This window comes from Emys orbicularis, chromosome 6 (genome assembly GCF_028017835.1).
Source record: "Emys orbicularis isolate rEmyOrb1 chromosome 6, rEmyOrb1.hap1, whole genome shotgun sequence".
In the NCBI taxonomy this organism is placed as follows: domain Eukaryota; kingdom Metazoa; phylum Chordata; order Testudines; family Emydidae; genus Emys; species Emys orbicularis.
In genome coordinates, this window is record NC_088688.1 from 17,793,716 (window position 1) to 17,813,238 (window position 19,523).

At 42.0% G+C, this 19,523-nt stretch overlaps 1 protein-coding gene across 1 annotated transcript in view; it reads left to right on the forward strand.

The window, feature by feature from the left end:
• Nucleotides 1–19,523, forward strand: part of DCC (DCC netrin 1 receptor) — a 923,941-nt gene that overhangs the window by 409,151 nt on the left and 495,267 nt on the right. The window contains exon 3 of the mRNA XM_065406266.1: nt 15,205–15,489. Within this exon, the coding sequence (XP_065262338.1) occupies nt 15,205–15,489 (285 nt within the window). The remainder of the gene's footprint in view (nt 1–15,204; nt 15,490–19,523) is intronic.

Sequence of the window (19,523 nt, forward strand, 5' to 3'; positions counted from 1 at the left end):
AAGACATCTGACTCTCACAGAACATTTTCCTGCAGTATTAGTATCTAGATGGGAAAATAGAATCAATCTTCACTGGTCTCGCTGAGTAAAGTTCAAGAAGTAAATCATCAGCGTAAAGGGTGGCAAGGAAATTAGATTTTTTAATTCTTTATTTTGATAATGTGAGCTGAGCTTAATGTCAGTAACTGGTTTGGGGAAAGCCATTTTGGAAATAATGGGCTAGATTGTTTCCCATGGCAGGTGGGACAAGTCAGGAGGCTGGTTTTGGCTCCCTGAGTAGTACCGGCTGTGACTCAACCTGATTGCTGCCAGGCAGCTTTAAATTGCATGACTGGTTTAGACTCCTTAATGGGACTAAGCCAGTGGAGGATTGTTGTGCTGAAGTGGAACTTTGCGTTGTCCCTGTGCTGGAAAGGGATGAGGATGTGCCAGCAGGATGTCTTTCTGCTGGGCATTTGCACTTGGGTTATGGCTAGCATTGTGCCACTTGAGTGTGTCACAAAGGGACCATTAACCAGCCTGTGAATCTGGCCTCAAACCTGGACAGTCCCTTCGAGACCTATTTGTTTAGGTCATATATAGGTCATATAAGACTTTGTGATGGCTGAAAAATCTCTAGTACATACACTTTCTGCATGACTAGGTTTTAAAAATAACACTTCAGGCAAATTTGAAAATGGGAACTGGGGGCAGAGGGGTAAACCCACCATAATTGTTGAGCATTGACTACAGATGACTTAATGGATCACAATAAAACTTTCTTTGCAGGGAATATTTCTGTGAGAATTGTCTTAATTCTTCAGATTGGGGCAGGAGGGCTAACACTTTTTTCATCATTATGCATTTTAAAAAAAACTATCTTTTTGTTATGATCTCTGTCAGCTTCCTTTCACCCTCATCTCTTACAAAGCTATGCAATTGACTATTCTCTTCATGTCACACACTCTTGGTGCCAGGCCTCTTCCTATGCAGCCCCCTATGCTAGTAACCACACGTTTCCCCTCTTCTTCTCCAAGTCCGTCCTTAATCAGTATATTTAGCTTTTATAATGCTGTTTCTATCCTGTGCCGCCTGAGAACTTTTCACCTTGGCTCTCTCCGTAAACTAACCTTAACTAACTAGACACATCAGGCCAGATTCTCAGCTGGTGTAAATCAGCTACTGACTACAATGGATGTTAAACAGTAGTGTCTGAGCACACAGATTTCCCCATTTGTTTTGCATTGACAGTTTTTAGCCTAGATCCTGCAAGTGTTTATGCAGGTGTTTAACTTCACACCTGTGAGTAGTCACAATTTGATTGGAGTCTGAGGGTATGTCTTCACTACCCGCCGGATCGGCGGGCAGCGATCAATCCAGTGGGGATCGATTTATCGCGTCTAGTCTAGCTGCGATAAATCGACCCCCGAGCACTCTCCCGTCAACTCCTGTACTCCAGCGCTGCGAGAGGCGTAGGCAGAGTCAATGGGGAAGCGGCAGCAGTCGATTCACCGCGGTGAAGACACCATGGTAAGTCGATCTAAGTACGTCGACTTTAGCTATGTTATTCACTCCCGCCACACACACACACACACAGTATAGACCAGGGCTCAGATTATAACTTCTCCAGGGAAAGGACCTGGGATACAATTTCCGAAAGTACCTAAGTGACTTAGGAGCCTAAACCTCACTGAAAGTTATGGTAATATAGGCTTCTAATTCGCTTAGGTACTTAGAAAATGTCCCCTCTGGTCTTTACAGGGTAGTTGTCTGTAAAGCAGCTGGCACGTTGTTTCCACTTTATAAAAAACAATAACAGATATTATTGAGACTAATTCTAATAGAAATATACTATGATATACAGGAAAATGTTTTCAATACAACCCCAGGCATGTAGAGTAGTAGTTTAGCTAGTTTAACATTGCTAAGAAAATGCAAAATCTTTTTATAATAATTTACATTAAATATAACCGTAGAGATGTCATGTGGGCTTATGATATATAATATGCAAACCTTATGGCATTTTGACCCCTAAATCTCCAAGGTGAAATTCTACTGAAAGAATCTACTAAAAAAGATTTAGTGGCACTATAGCAGAGATGAAGTAATAGGCTCCTAATTCAGTAACAGACTGCTAAATGCAAATTGCAGAAATGACATCTCACTTTAACCTCAGATGCCTGGACTGAAAACAGTTTGATTCCTCTGAAGTGAATCCAAATGCTTTGTTTTTTTGGGATGAATCTGGTTGAAAACATTTAAGCTTCTTTTGCTCTCTTGGCAGAAAGCGATATTACTCACTCTGGGATGGCAAAACAAAGAGGCACTAGCTAAGGGAACATCAGAATAGCATAATAACAGGAGACTTTTTGGCGGGTGAATATTGAACATAAAGAGCATCTGTTTAATTTTTTTTTTTTTAAATGGGGGGAAAAATTGAGTGTCTGAAAGTAATTGATGTCCATAGACTGATGGATCCAGGGTTTGTTGCCAAATGGTAACTTCCCACAATGGTCTGTGTGAAGTTAAATGCCCACCCCATTCTCAGCAGAGTGCATACACCTGAATTGGAGTCCAAATTTATCTCCTTCCGGGTTCTTTTTTTCATTTTATTATCTATAGCTGAAAACTAACACCACCACATGAGCCGAAGCTTCCTTTCCACCTGTAAAGTTTCTGTCAGGATTTCTGCACCCCTCCCTCCGCCCCCAAAAGACACTCCCATCTATTTTATCTAAAAAAAAAGGATGGTCTTGGGGAAACCCAAGTTTTGTTCCCTGTTCTGCTACAAACTGTCTGAGAGACCTGGGGTAAGTCATTTAAGATACATTTTTCAAAAGCACCTAAATAACTTAGGAGCCTAAGTCCTGTTTTTAAAACAAACTTAGGTATGTAGGAGGCTAAGTCTCACTGAATGTTAGGCTATGTCTACAGTACAAAGTTAAGCTGACTTAAGTTACATTGATGTACAGCCACTGCTGTAATTAAATTGCTCTTGCATGTTCACACTACGCTCCTTGTGTTGGCACAGCGCATCCACGGTAGCAGCTCTTGCATCAACCCAGAGAGCAGTGCACTGTGGGTAGCTACTGGCTACAGGATGTCTTGGGAAGGATTTGCAATGCCTTATGGGGTCAGGTTCAGCATCACATGATGCAGGTTTCTCAGTCCCATTCCAGCTGCTTTTCAACTGCACTGGTAACCTGCGAGCTGGCCAGCTCTTGTCAGAAAGCATGAATCCTGCACTGCTCTTCTGTACTGTGCTGTGTGTTCTGAACACAAGGCTATCAGAGGAGGAGGGGACCTATTGGGCTGATGGAGGCCTTAAAGGAGCATGTTAACACTGAGCCACAGTAATGTGTGTTGCTGTAGTGTGCTGTCTCACATAGTTTGTTTGCACTGTGCTATGAATCTTGTAACGATTGCTGTGTGCGCCTGACTATAACTATGCACATGCACCTATTACTATTGTCTTGAATTTTTGCAGCAGCCATCATGTGATGGAGAATAACAAAGATAAATTCAATTTCCATAAGTAGATTTTTATTCCAGACCTATGCAAACATACCTATGTAATGCTGAGGTAAACTTCATACATGCAGGGAAAAGTATCTTTAAAGGGGAGGGAACAGGGAATTCACAAGCACATATCCAACGAGGTTCTCACAGCTGGGTGTATGTGCAGCTGTCATTGTGTTTACTTTGCCGGGGGGCGGAGTGCCTTGGGTACTGCTGTGGCCCCGGAAGATGCATGGAATGGGGATGGGGGGAGTGTAGGGAGGTCCTTGTGATTCTCTTCCCCTGCTTCCCTACAATGATTTCTCCCCACAGACCATTAGCTTCCTCTCCCCTCAGACCCAGGAGATCCACCACCTCCTGTGTACTCCAGGCCGGAGCACGTTTGTTGCGTGAAGCTGGCATGTTCAGCTGGGCAGTTGCTATGTGAGCTGTCCATGACAATGAAATGAAAACCTGGGCTCCCCCCTCACACTGTGCTTCTGTGACAAGCTGCAGACCGCTCCCGGTCCTGTGCTCACACAAACCTTTACACAGGCGGGGACACACCCAGCTGCAGTTACCTGAAGGCTTCTCCCCAGCTCCACAGCCTAGGACCCCAGAGCTGTACCATCTTGTCCTGGTCAAAAGCCTGACTGGTATAAATTTATTACCCAATCTGCCCCTCCCTCAAAGTGGAGAGGACCTTGCACCAGTTGTTGATACTGAGCAGATGCCCTAAGCACTTCTATGAAAATACACTGTATTAGGTAAAAAATATAAAACAAATTTATTAAGTACAGAAAGATAGATTTTAAATGAATATAAGTAATAGCATGCAGATCAAAGAAGATTACAATAAGAAATAAAACAAAAACACAATCTAAGTTCTCTAAACTGGATAGGATTTGAATCAAGCAGTTTCTCACCCTGTTAGATAGTAGAAACAGTCCACCATGCTTCCATATGCAGGCAAGCTTTCTTCTTTCCCACCTGGGACCCTCTTCCCCGTTCAATCTTTATTCCTTAGGTGTTTTCAGGTGCTGTGTTTTAGGGGGAGTGAGGCCAAGCGAGGATGTCACTTCCCCCTTTTATATCTTCTTCCAACTTGCTGGAAACATCTTTTGCTGTGACCTGAGTCAACCAGTCTCCTTTGGGTATGTGCTATCTCTGAGAGGTTTCCATTGTTCATAGTTTCTGGGGTAACCTTTGTGAGTGTTTGTATTCTCCTCAATGAGCCATCAAAATTGTTTGGCCTTTTTATTGTTGTACCTGAAAGGCCGCTTGTGGGTGTTTCCAGCCTCACAACATATTTCAGCAACACATACATAGCAACTTAATAACTTCACATACAATGATAGCACATACAATCCAACGGGATATTAATGTTCAGTAGATCAAGACTTTTAAATTACCTCACAAGGCATATGTAATGCTGATAGACCCCGGTCGTCGGCAGGCAGGATCGAACAGGGGACTTCAGGGAGCTTAGTGCATGAGCCGCTACAGCATGAGCTAAAAGTCAACTGCCTGTTAGCTAAGGCTGTAGAGCAGACTCATTTTCTCTTTCTCTCTCTCTAAGTGGTCTCGGTGCCACTAGATGGGACACAACACCACACCCAGAAGGTGTGTGGGTTACACAAACTTTGTACAAAACATATAATTATATCACCATAGTGAATATGAGGTGCAGAGTGTCACTTTGAGGCACACAGTATCACAATATTCTCACTGGAGTTACATGGAGACACCTGCCAGCAGGCTTTAGCAGCAGTTACCTTGATTCCTAATGCAGGATTTTAAAATCACTGCCTCGAAAAACCTTATTTCCTATATATATATGGCCTTGGAGTCTGCCACCATCTTACAGTCTGACTTCTGAGTTTAGAAGTCTAGGCTCCTATCTACCTGTAGTAGTATCTGTGGCTGCTGTTAGCCACCTCTACAACTGGCTTCTTTCTATGATAAGGGGATAGCCACTTAGTAGGCTCTCTGGAATTCCAAAGATTGCCTTTTCCCTAGCAGTGGAGTCATAGGTACCACTCAGCCCAACTGCTAAAAATAACAATCAAGCTCATGATAAAATACGTTCAGGTAAAACCAGTGTGTCACTGGATGCTGTAAAGCAGCGGGTGGGGTCTTTCTAGGATGGCTGACATTGTCTCAGCTAAGGAAGCATTTAAAAGTGGGCCTCATAAAACAACAGTTGGTTCATTTCATCTACTGCGGCCATATATGGGGAGAGTGCTTTTCAATTCTATACTATGTAGGTTCTTGTACCACGCTCATCATTGTAGTATCTGGATGCCTTCCATAGTACATTAAATGGTGTGGCTGATATCTGTCATGTGTAGTTTGTTCTCTCTCTCATCCTATCCCCAGGGAGAGAATTGTGTGTGCAACCTATGTAGTATTTTTTGTTTCTTTTATGCACAAAATGCTATGTGTTTATGTTAAAGAACACTCAATTGAAGAAGAGTACCTTGCATTTGGAGTGGCAGAAAGTGAGGTCCTTATGTGATGGTCCTTATGGGAGTTTGTTCCACAGTCTGGGACCATCCCCTGAGAAAACTCTGTCTCCTACATAGATGTGGGCTGTATTGTAGAGTTCCATGGTGCCGTAGGAGAAAAGCTGTTGATCACAGCCCTTGCCGTAGTGTTTTAGGTGATCTTTTAGATACGTTGGGTCCAGGCCATTGAATGCCTTGAAAATAAGAACCAAGACTGAGTTAATCCAGCCCTAGGAAATAAATTTTATGTGAGCTGCACAGATACAGCACAAGGGAGAAAAAGGATTGGTGAATCATAATGCTTTTAGGAGCTTCTGTACAAGCATTCTCCTCCTCCCTCTTAGTATCTCTGCAATTCTCATCAGCTGTTATTTTTCATTTTAGTTGAGCATAATTTTTAATGGTTTTCATTTTTGCAGGCACAGTTTTGGGTTCAATTAATTGTGAGGGCAAATACTAGATTTAGACATCTGATTACTTGACTTTGCCCACAAATCAGGTAGCTAGATGGGTTACTGCTTGAAATTGGCACATACATTTGATTGCACATGCAAACATTGAGGCGGTTTTTATGATCACTTTCAAAATTTGGTCCTATAAGTCAGCCTGCTGTACAGCAAGCATCTGCAGCCTCGCTAGGCATGTGTTGGGCTAGTTGGCCATGGCATTCTATTGGCTTTGATCCTTCTATTGATTTATCTTCATGCTTAAGTTGTGGCTCCCTTGCCAACAATGCTGTTAAATTAGAGCTAAGTTTGCTTATATGTTGTTCCACACAACACCACCAGAAAGCAAGGGGATCATGCTTAGGTAGAGCTGGGAGAAATTTTTTGGCCAGTACATTTTTCACTGAAAATGACCAAAATATTTCACAGCTGTCTCTGTCAAACTGAAGAGTCAGTTATTTGCATAGCTCTATGTTCAAGTCAACATTCACATCCAGCAGAATGTTCATCTCCAAGTATTAACCCATTGTTGTCATGATACCCTCTCTAACATACTCGCTTTCAATTTAGCAATTCTATTACACTTGAAAAGATCTAAGAATCACACTGCAGTGGGCTATAGTAGCTTTGACCTTCCAATGATACATAATGAATAAGGTAGCAATCATTATAAAATTACAGTTTTATCTTATAAATTATTATTATTATTGCCCCAGTCATGGAGTATGATCCCAGTTTGCTAGGTACTGTTCAAACACACAAAAATGATGGTTCCTGCCACAAAAGGACTTACAAACTAAGTATGAGATGAGACAATAGGTAGATACAGACAGAAAGGGAATACAAGGAAACTTATCTATATACCATACCTCCAGAGAGAGAATTTAAAGTTGTTTTTGAAAACAAGTCATTTTCCACAAACAATCAATCTTCCACTTTATGTTTACATTCTGACTTTCAAAAATTGAATTTTAGGCAGCACACATTCCTAAGGAAAGCCAGTCAATTAGTAGTGAAAAGTATGCATATTCACCACTTCATGTATATAGTAATATGCTATAGAACACATTAACAAGAGAGCTAAGGCTGTGTATAACAGTGTGATTTGAAGATTTTTCATGTGCGCATTCAGCATGCTATACTCCGTATAGAATGTGTGTTGGAGAGGGTGTCAGTCTGTTGGTGTAGATCAGAGGTTCTCAAAATGGGGGTCGGGAGCCCTCAGGGGGTCGCCAGGGGGCTGCGAGCTGCCAGCCTTCACCCCAAACCCTGTTTTGCCTCCAGCATTTATAATGGTGTTAAATATATAAACAAGTGTTTTTAGTTCATAAAGGCGGTCGCAATTGGAGGCTTGCTATTTGAAAGGGGTCACCAGTACAAAAGTTTGAGAACCACTGGTGTAGATGCAAAGACTTGAGTCTGAAGAATTGTGTTGGGTGTAAAAAGGTACCTTACCTTGTGATTTCCATGTGTTTTAGTGCTAATACGTGGAAACATACTTAACCAATCTTAACTCTAGGAAATTCCACACACACTTTATTAATGTAGAGTGTTTATTTTGCTTTGGTTTTATAAATATGGCTGAGGACTTAGGGCTAGCCTAGCTGAGAAGCTGGAAAGATACTCCCTGATCCCCTGAATAGCATGGTGATGGGGGTGATATAAGGACCTGAATAGAATATGATAGAAAGAAAAGGGGCTAGCTGAGAAGTGAGGTTGCGGAGCTAGTTGAAGAATCGTATCTCATCTGCTTTACATTTGCACACCTGGTTTAGAAAGCTTTATGGGCTGCTGCAGGGGGCTTTCAAAACATATTACTTGAAACATCAGGAACCTGTCAGAATGAAAGGCTTTGAATGTCATTGAGCAAAAGCTTGAGCATTGGTTCAACTTTTCCTCTCCTGGGGGTGTAGTTTTAAACAGGGCAGAGATGAGTGTTTCACCAGCTTCCTTTGTTTCTCCTAGCCCTGTCCCCTGGCCAGCTCCGCTCCTGAGACATTCAGGGTACATTTGCACCACAAATTAAGGTATAATTGTAGCAGGGGTAGGCACATCTGCACTATTTTTAATCTAGTTAGCATGTTTAACAATAACAGTGAAGACATGATGGCATGGGTTTCAGTATGGACAAGCAACCCAAGTATGTACCCAGGGTTCCTGGGTGTGCCCATCTGCGCTACAATTACACCTTAATCTGCAGTGTAGATGTACCCTCACTTTCCAGCCTCTGCTGTTTTTCCCATCCATTGCCCTTTGTCACTGTCTGGTCAAGTTTTCTTTTTTGAAAACTATAAGTGTTTAAATTTTAGGTGTAATTGCATATGCATAAAATATCCTAGTAAGATGCATTATGTTGAACAACTTAAAAGCTTGGTGAATCTTTCTAATTAGGTTGACAAAAGGGACTCAGAATAGCTCTATTGTAGAGGTTGAGGCATCTTCTCTGGTTAGCTTTCCATTATAAAAGTATTTTTAAATGTATATCATTAACTTCAATTTTCTCCCAGTAGGTTCTCCTAAATCAGAAATCTAAATTATATAGCTTTACCAGAAGCTTTTCATCAATGTTATTACCTCTACTGTGGTTTACTGCCTCCAATTTCCCAAGATGGGATTTGTAACAAGAAAGGAACCATTTAGATGATATTATTACAAATTAACCCTAGCACAAAATTACCTTTATTTAACCATATTTAACAGAACAGAAAATGCGTGTTCTGTTCTAACATTTCTTCTGCATACTGCCTCAGCAAACCGAAGTGCCACTCCAGCAAATGTTTTCATTCATTCACCCCAAGCTAGAATTCCACCAACGCATTTAGGGCCCTTCTCTTCACCAACCGCTAAAATGCAGCAACTTTTTGCAAAGAACACGCCGGTTATTTAATGGTGCACAGCAATACTTCACAACCCTTTAGGAGAGGAAGGAAAAAGGAATCCTGTAGCCCAGGGGTCCACAACCTTTCAGAAGTGGGGTGCCAAGTCTTCATTTATTCATGTTAATTTAAGGTTTTGCGTGCCAGTAATACATTTTAACATTTTTAGAAGGTCTCTTTCTATAACTAAACTATTGTTGTATGTAAAGTAAATAAGGTTTTTAAAATGATTAAGAAGCTTCATTTAAAATTAAATTAAAATGCAGTGCCCCCTGGACTGGTGGCCAGGACCTGGGCAGTGTGAGTGCCACTGAAAATCAGCTCACGTGCTGCCTTTGGCATGTGTGCCATAGGTTGCTTACCCCTGCTGTAGCCCTTTGAAACTGCAGAGATGAGAGGGTATTTTAGTTGGATAGAAAGAAATTGCCCTAAGGGGAATTAGGACCTTACCTTTAGTATCTGAGCCAAAAACATCCACTGTTGATGGGGGGGCGTGGAGGGGGGGACCCTGTCATTGGTTCTGTGATGAACATAAGTGACCAAAACCTCATTTTTACATCTCTTCTAAAAAGACAGCATCTCCAGCAATGCAGTGCCACCAAATGCTACTCTGTCACCCTGATTCAGCACAATCTCAATAGGAAAAGTTCCACTTGCAGACATCACCAATTCAAGAATTATCATGAGTGATCCTTTAAGGTGCATGTACAAGTACTGTCCAATCTGACCCAGCTTAGTGTGTGAGATTTATATAGTATTACAGCCCAAACAACTCTGGCTGCAAGCCATGAATACTGAATACATGATGGGTCATTACACAAAGTAAAACTATTTCCCCATGCTAATTTTTTTCCCCTACTGTTACTCACACCTTCTTGTCAACTTTTGGAAATGGGCCGTCCTGATTATCACTACAAAAGTTTTTTTTCTCCTTCTGATAATAGCCCACCTTAATTGATTACTCTCTTTATAGTTGGTATGGCAACACCCATTTATTCATGTCCTCTGTGTATATATATCTTCCTACTGTATTTTCCACTGCATGCATCTGATGAAGTGGGTTTTAGCCCATGAAAGCTTATGCTCAAATAAATGTGTTAGTCTCTAAGGTGCCACAAGTATTCCTCGTTCTTTTTGCTGATGCAGACTAACACGGCTACCACTCTGAAACCTGAATACATGCTGATACTTTTCCCCTCCTTTCTTTGCTGTTGACTCCCCGGCTCAGCTAATGTGGAGAGTTTTTCTAATGAAGATGAAGTAGAATAAAAATATGGGAAAGGAAAGATTAAAAAAACAATATGAAAATAAAATAAGGGAGAGCTAATTAGGAAGAGGTTTATGGAAGATTTTCTCTTCCAGACTCATTGCTGCTCTTTCTTTGGTGCTGCCTGAACCTAACAGACGCATATAGCTCCTTTTCATTAACTTGGTTCCCTGCCCTTCAGCTATTGTGTGCATTGAAAGTGGGGAAAAAAAGATCTTGCCTTGATGTTATGTAACCTTGCAGACATTAATTTGAAACAAACAAAGCACTTAAAGCAGCTCTCATTCAGGGGATTTTACTGAGTGTTACTAAATTGCTGAATATTTAATAGCTAATCATGCTCCAGACCCCAAGGTCTGTCCCCCAAATGATAAGCCTTTTTATTAAATGAACTTTAATTACTTAATAATTAGACCTTCTGTAGGGAAAGATGGGGATCCTGATAGGCTGCCAACCAGGCTGCAGGGCAAATCAGACTTGTGTGCCATTTTCAGATTAGAATTTAAAAGCAGGTCTGGGTGTAATGCTCTGAGACAGTGGGGGAAAGACAGCCAGCCCAGTGCGTGAAAAGCCATGGATGGCATGAACCTGAACTGTGAAGTGGTTTATTTTTATGGTTGTCTTAAAACTAGTATAGCTATGCAAGGGAATCAACGCCAGACTGTTAGACTAAACCAATTGAACCAGATGTCAATACTGTAATGAGGATTGTGTCTGGGGCTACTAATATTTAAAATACTTTAGGTGTGATGGGGAAAACATTGTGATAACTTGCTGACCACGTGAGAAATGTTTTGACTGTCTCCGTATCTACTCATTAGTCCTCTTCCCCGAAACAAGCTTACAACATTCCAGGCTTCTGAGCAGCTTCAAAAGAACTATCTTAAAAAAAAGAGAGCCTAATAATGTTGTGGAATTTCACCATAAAAACTATACAGGCTTGAGGCCTTTGCAAGGCAATATATAGTCCTGGACCTGTGACAGCCCTGGGATCTGCTATAGTAGGATCCTGGAGACCTATAAACAGGAGCATTGTACATAACCACTGGAAAAGGGAAGGTCCCTGCTTTCCAATGAAACAGTACATGCTTCTAGCCCTGCAAGAACCCAGGAGATCAGAATGTAAAACCATGACATTTATATATATATACAGAAAGCCTATGGTAGGTTATTTTTAAACTTTTGTTGTTGTTGTTGTTATGGCTCTCTCTGTGTTCTGAATGCTTGGGCTGAGAATGAAGGTACCTGACCCTACAGATGGAGAAAAAATGCAAAGTCCCAATCATGTTTTTAAACTCTCTAAAACATGTCTTTTCTGTAACAGACGTGGCATATATAGAGTGTATGGATGTGTCGAGTGGTGGTGCTTTGGGCTGAGTGCATAACTTGGGACTTTGCCTCGCATATGTAACATGGCCATCCAATCACTGACTGATAAAATCCTTATACCACACTGCACCAATCTGTAGCCGTGTACAGGGTAGAATTTCAAAAACACCTATGTAGCTTAGGAGCATAAGTCCCTTTGGGGGTCACAAAGTCTTGTGCTTTTTAAATCACTTAGGCACTCTTGAAAATCCTAACTGTAGTGTTTTTCTCCATCTTTCCCATGTGTTGTAACAATGTGTGTGTTATATACAGTAGTGCCAAATTCACCACTGAAATAGGCATATCTCTCTCAGCCACCACCACCACTGTCCCCAGTACACCCTTGTTTAGAAGGGCTTTTTCCACAGCCAGGGCCGGCTCCAGGCACCAGCTTAACAAGCAGGTGCTTGGGGCGACCTGCGGCAATTCGGGGGCGGCAGGTCCCTCACTTCCTCTAGGAGCGAAGGACCTGCCGCTGAACTGCCGCCGCCGATCGCGGCTTTTTTTTTTTTTTTTTTGCTTGGGGCGGCAGAAATGCTGGAGCCGGCCCTGTCCACAGCAGGAGTGGAAAGTCTGCAGTCACTTGCACTGCTTTGCATATGGGCTTGGAAGGAAGACCTCCGACCCGCCTCTCTCTCTAACCCCACCCCAAACTTGTGGGTCTGGATTCCCCAACAGAACCCATGAAGGGGTTTGTGCAGTGTCTGGGGAAAGGTGCATGTGCCACTAGGGTTCCTGGTGAAGTGAAGCATGTTCCCCCTTTCCTACAATAAATGAATCTGTGACATATGGAGGGTGATGGTGGTTTGTACTATGCCTAAAATTCTTAAGGAGTTCTGGAGTCACTACTTAGGGTGGCCAGGTTTAAGTGATTGTGAGAATCAGCCTTGGTCCCGCAGTTATTTTATTTATTTTATTTGCCTAACATGGAGATTCTTGGGATTGCTGCATGGACTCTTGAGGACAACCAGCTGTTTGTGACAAAAGCCTCGTTCATATGCCTCATTCATATGCGATCTTGATGGACAGGTTTTTTTGTTTGTTTGTTTGTTTTGCTTAAACTTTCGTGAACCTTCTTTTCTGCTGACATGGATGTAGCGGTGGCTTTTAACAGCTTTCCGTCCACACTCATGTTGCTTTTAAGTTTTTAATTATTTATTTAAAGCAAAGCTAAAATGAAAAGCGTTCAATGCTTCTGCTTTTTGAGTTTACATCAGCTTTGCTTCATGTGAAAAGCTGTTACATCCATACTGTCTGAGCACCTTACAGTTGTTAATGGATTTTATCCTCAAATCCCTGCCCTCCCCCCTCGTGTGAAGTATCTCAGGTTTTGAGCTGAGACAACAGGTAGATTACATGACTTGACCCCAATCACACAGGAAATGTGGTTGAGCCAGGAATTGAACTCAGGTTTCCTGAATCCCACTCTAACAATACATTTATTAGACTATACTAGTTTCTGCCCTACCCACTCAGTGAAATTTTGACTGACTTTTTACTGGCCAAAATGCCAGAGCCTTATTTTCTTTCTCCTTGAACTCTTGGTGGCCTCTGACACCAGCGACCACTCCCCTACTTTTTGAAATATTGCACTCCGTTGACTTTTGAGGCTCTTGCCGCTTACTGGTCTCTTTCTACTCCTCTAATTTGCTTTCAAAATCTCTTTTGATGGGTTCTTTTCTTCACCCTCTCCCTTTGTCGATAGGCCTCTCCAAAAAGCTCTGTGTTTGTCCACCTGCTCTTCTCTCTCTACCTCCTATTTCTAAATGATCTTATCCATAAGGGTGGCTTCAAATAGCATCTTTATACCGATGGTTTACAAATCTATCTCCCTTTATCCAAACCCTAACTTCAACCTGTTTCTCTGACAACATCTGGTCATCATTTGGCATCTGAGCATTTCCTCTCCCCTTCTCCATTGGTGTTCTGTTACCATTGATAACCTCAACATAGAGGCCTATAATCTGGGCATTATCTTTGACTCACTCAGGCTAGGTCCAATTCTTGTAGCTTCTACCTACTTGACATTTCACAGATCTGGCTTTTTAGTTTTGGTATCCTGGTGTATGTGGGGTGGGTTGGAATGGTTTGATAATATCATTAAAGACAGTATCATGCTCATATGCACAAGGGGGCAGAATTACTGTTTCATTGGCAACCATAAATCTGGCATTTCCTAATGCCAGATTAGGCATTGGGTGGGGGGTGTTTTGGTTGTTAACATGCATTTTTGTAGGTAATTTCTTTTTAAGGAAAAGATTAAAAACAATTTCTAGTATCTACACCTGTAATAACCCTGTCATCATACATCAGCAGAATTTGAACCCTGAGCCAGAGAGTGCTACCACTTCAGATATTGGACTAACTACATTAGTTGCTACCAAGAGAATGCAGTTATCCCAGAAGGGGTGGAATGAGCTACTGGTGCCATGTGTCGGGTCTAGAGAGTGGGTCACATCTGATAGCTCCTATATGTTCCCAGTGCCATTGCCACTGTTGCTTTGAAAGATACTTACATCTTTCATTTGCATTCCTTGCGGGAAATGGTGATTTTTTTTAACAGTCTATGTCTCAGCCAAAACTCAGTGGAATTTCATGGTACAAGTAAAAGACCCATGTCTAGCTCAAAGGCTTGGGCCCTATTGAATTTTGAAGACCTGCTGCAAACAACAGCGGTCTTAGAGCCTCTCAAAAAATAGGTTGCAAGAATCTTTCATAATGAAAAGTGATAGGCAGTCTAAATATAGGAGTTGCTACCTCCCCCTGCAATAACATGGACATAGACTTCCCTTGTTTCAATACAATGAATAGTATCCTTTCAGAGGACATGTCAGTCATACAGTTTGATGTGCAGCATGGAAGAAAGATTCCATTAGGTGGAAAGATGTGAAAATAACAAAGTTTCTTAATCTTACCTAATTTCAATACATCTTTCTTTGAATTTCATCCTGTTCTGAATAGTGTGTATTGCATAACACTGTGTTTGTACTTTGATAAAGTTATTCTTGAAGTAGTTTGTAAGTAACCGGTTGCTATTTGGTACTCTCTCATGTCAATAACACATCTATTATTTTCTTCTTTAAATTACACTCATTAGTGGCATACTGATAGTCATTCAGCAATCACGGAAGCCTCAAAGTACTTGTCTGAACATCACTTATTCTTCAGATTGGATGATTAACCAAATCCAGATCAACATAGAAACAGCATGCAATTTATATTTTCAGTGACTATATAATTGCTTCTTTTCCTTGTGCTTGCAGGACCATTGAGGTTTCTTTCCCAGACAGAATCTGTCACAGCTTTTGCAGGAGACACAGTTTTGTTAAAGTGTGAAGTAGTTGGAGAGCCTATGCCGATGGTACACTGGCAAAAAAACCTGGAGGACCTGATCCTGAGCCCCAGTGACACCCGAGTGGCTGTCTTGCCCTCTGGAGCTTTACAGATTAGCAGAATCCAAGCGGGAGACAGTGGGATCTATAGATGCCTTGCAAAAAATCCTGCTAGTTCCAGAACTGGAAATGAAGCAGAAGTCAGAGTTTTGACAGGTAAGAACCATATAATTTTACATTGTCCTTATGCTTCCCTAATTATATGTGGCTCAAAAGCTTGTCTTTCACCAACTGAAGTTGGGCCAATAAAATATATTACCTCACCCACCTTGTCACTCCTGATGGGGGCAGATAAGTTTTCTTTCCAGCTGCTTCTGTAGGCTTCCAAGTTCTTTATTTTGAAGAGCCTGGAGACATTTAGAAGCTTCTGGGTGTGAAGGTGAGTAGCTGGCCTTGTGTGACTAGCCAAATTTCCATAGGCCTTGGTTTGAGAGCTGATGCAATTTTAGTTAAAGGTTTATGTTCCTGTATCTGTATCATTCCTGTATCCACATCTCGTTCTATGTACCTTTTGGCCTGCCAGGCTTTCCACCACTCCAATAGTCCCGTCTAGCTCCAGCTTCTTTATTTGTAGAAATATTATCATGAATATAATTGAGCAGCAGAAGATTGCTCTGTAGCATGATTCCGTGCCTTGCCTTCTAGTCCTGTGTGTCTAAAGGCAAACACCAGGGAAATTCTATAAGGACATTAGCCATCATATTTTTAGAATCTGCTCGGAAAGGCCCTTCTACTGGATGATCAAGTCTAAGGGGAAAAACAATTGAAGACAGTTGGCAGTTTTTCAAAGAGACATTATTAAGGGCACAAGAGCAAACTATCCTACTGAGTAGGAAAGATAGGAAGTATGGCAAGAGACCACTCTGGCTTAACCAGGAGATCTTCAATGATCTAAAACTCAAAAAAGAGTCCTATAAAAAGTGGGAACTCGGTCAAATTATAAAGGATGAATATATACAAATAACACAAATATGTAGGGACAAAATTAGAAAAGCCAAGGCACAAAACGAGATCAAACTAGCTAGGAACATAAAAGGAAACAAAAAAACATTCTACAAATACATTAGAAGCAAGAAGACAACCAAGGACAGAGTGGGCCCATTACTCAATGAGGGGGGAAAGACAATAACAGAAAATGTGGAAATGGCAGAGGTGCTTAATGACTTCTTTGTTTCGGTTTTCACCAAGAAGGTTGGTGGTGATTGGACGTCTAACATAGTGAATGCCAGTGAAAATGAGGTAGGATCAGAGTCTAAAATAGGGAAAGAACAAGTCAAAAATTACTTAGACAAGTTAGATGTCTTCAAATCACCAGGGCCTGATGAAATGCATCCTAGAATACTCAAGGAGCTGACTGAGGAGATATCTGAGCCATTAGCAATTATCTTTGAAAAGTCATGGAAGATGGGAGACATTCCAGAAGACTGGAAAAGGGCAAATATAAAAGGGCCCATCTATAAAAAAGGAAATAAGGACAACTCGGTGAATTACAGACCAGTCAGCTTAACTTCTGTATCCAGAAAGATAATGGAGCAAATAATTAAGCAATCAATTTGCAAACACCTAGAAGATGATAAGGTGATAAATAACAGTCAGCATGGATTTGTCAAGAACAAATCATGTCAAACCAACCTGATAGCTTTCTTTGACAGGGTAACAAGCCTTGTGGATAGGGGGGAAGCGGTAGATATGGTATATCTTGACTTTAGTAAGGCTTTTGATACTGTCTCGCATGACCTTCTCATAAACAAACTAGGGAAATGCAACCTAGATGGAGCTTCTATAAGGTGGGTGCATAACTGGTTGGAAAATCGTTCCCAGAGAGTAGTTATCAGTGGGTCACAGTCGTGCTGGAAGGGGTCCCACAGAGATCGGTTCTGGGTCTGGTTCTGTTCAATATCTTCATCAAATGATTTAGATAATGGCATAGAGAGTATAGTTATAAAGTTTGCAGATGATACCAAGCTGGGAAGGGTTGCAAGTGCTTTGGAGGATAGTATTAAAATTCAAAATGATCTGGACAAACTGGAGAAATGGTCTGAAGTAAACAGGATGAAATTCAATAAGGACAAATGCAAAGTATTCAACTTAGGAAGAAACAATCAGTTGCACACATACAAAATGGGAAATGACTGCCTAGGAAGGAGTACTGTGGAAAGGGATCTGGGGGTCATAGTGTATCACAAGCAAAATATGAGTCAACAGTGTAACGCTGTTGCAAAAAAAAAGGAAACCTCATTCTGGGATGTATTAGTAGGAGTTCTGTAAGTAAGACACAAGAAGTATTTCTTCCACTCTAGTCCGCGCTGATTAGGCCTCAACTGGAGTATTTTGTCCCATTCTAGGCACCACATTTCAGGAAAGATGTGGACAAATTGGAGAGAGTCCAGAGAAGAGCAACAAAAATGATTAAAGGTCTAGAAAACATGACCTAGGAGGGAAGATTGAAAAAAACTGGGTTTGTTTAGTCTGGAGAAGAGAAGACTGAGAGGGGACATGATAACCGTTTTCGACTAATAAAAGGTTGTTACAAGGAGGAGGGAGAAAAAATGTTGTTCTTAACCTCTGAGGATAGGACAAGAAGCAGTGGGCTTAAATTGCAGCAAGGGAGGTTTAGGTTGGACATTAGGAAAAACTTCCTAACTGTCAGAGAGGTTAAGCGCTGGAATAAATTGCCTAGGGAAGGGGATTTTTAAGAGCACGTTGGACAAACACCTGTCATGGATAGTCTAGATAATATTTAGTCCTGCCTTGAGTGCAGGGGACTGGACTAGATGACCGCTCGAGGTCCCTTCCAGTTCTATGAATCTATGATTCTATCATAAGCATATGTGACTTCTAGTTAAGCCAAAGGGCACAGTGCAGGTCTCTCGGACTGCTGGGGTGAAATCCAGACCCCACTGAAGCCACTTGGAGTATTGCAACTGAGTTCAGCAGAGCCAGGATTTTACCCCTGAACTATTAGAATGAATCTGTCCATGTGGGGATCTCTTATAGGGACATGGCTCACAGAGTTCTGTTTATTCTCCCTTTTGGGGAGTGGTAGATGGCTCTGGGAACCATTGATTTGATGGGCAGAGCCAATGGGATTTGTGAGATTCAAACATTCTCTGTATTTTAGATTCTGATGCCAGGGCAAAACCCATGGGACAGACTGGGATTATAGCTCCCAAATTCAACTCCTCTGGATGCATTACAGACTGCTTGCAGCTTGGGGGCAGAACTAAACCCATCATTTGCTGGTAGCAAGGTAATACCCCACCTCCTGAAGTTCCCTGCAGTTTTTTACTGCCTCCTCAGTGGTTGCAGCCCTCCCAGCTGCTGAGCTTTTCATAGGGAAATTCCAAACTCCATTTCAAATTCTTAGACAAACAATTCTTCTCAATAATTTGCCTTTTGGGGAGATTGTATCCTCAGCTCTGCTTCCTCTTCTGAGGCCTGGGCAGTCGCTGGTGCTCTGAAGGCTTCAGGGAGAGAGCTAGGCTGAGAGAAGTAAGAGGCAAAAGGAGGGGACTGTGTCCCCTCCCCTCTACTCCCTCCCCATGAGCGTCTTGTTGAGACATTGGGCCAATTCTGTGGGCAGTCTCTCTCCCAACTCAGACCAGATGGGGTTACCTAGATACCCTTCCCCCTGGCAGGAAAGAGGGCAGGCAGGATTGGAAAAGAACAGACTCCAGAGCAAGCAGCCCCACAATCTCCGCAATGGGAGTGAAGCCAAAATGGCAGCACCCCGGAGTGGTTGCACCTGGGTCCCAGCCATGCTTCACACTATGGAGCACAGCCACCTCCTCCCCGTCTGCTTCCCCACGAGTTGTGAATGGAGGGCACTGGGCACAGTACGGACACTGCAAATGGCAGTAAGGAGTCTTCATGTCCAGCTCCCTTCCCTTGCTGTGACCTCAGCACCCTACTGATATACCAGGATTAGGAACTTCAGGAAAGAAAAATACCTATCTGGCTCTTGTGGATCCCATGCAACAGAGGATTGTGATTCTGGGGACTTGAAACCCAGAATCCCAGACCCATACTTGAGACCCAGAAAGGGCCTATTTGGGAGAGGGACACAAATAGTTCCAGCCTCTTTTAGGACAGGGAGAGGGCTCTGAAAATATTTCAAGTGGCTTACGATCTCTGAACCCAATTTCATTTCCACATCTAAAGCAGGATTATGGGGACAAGCTCCCATAAAT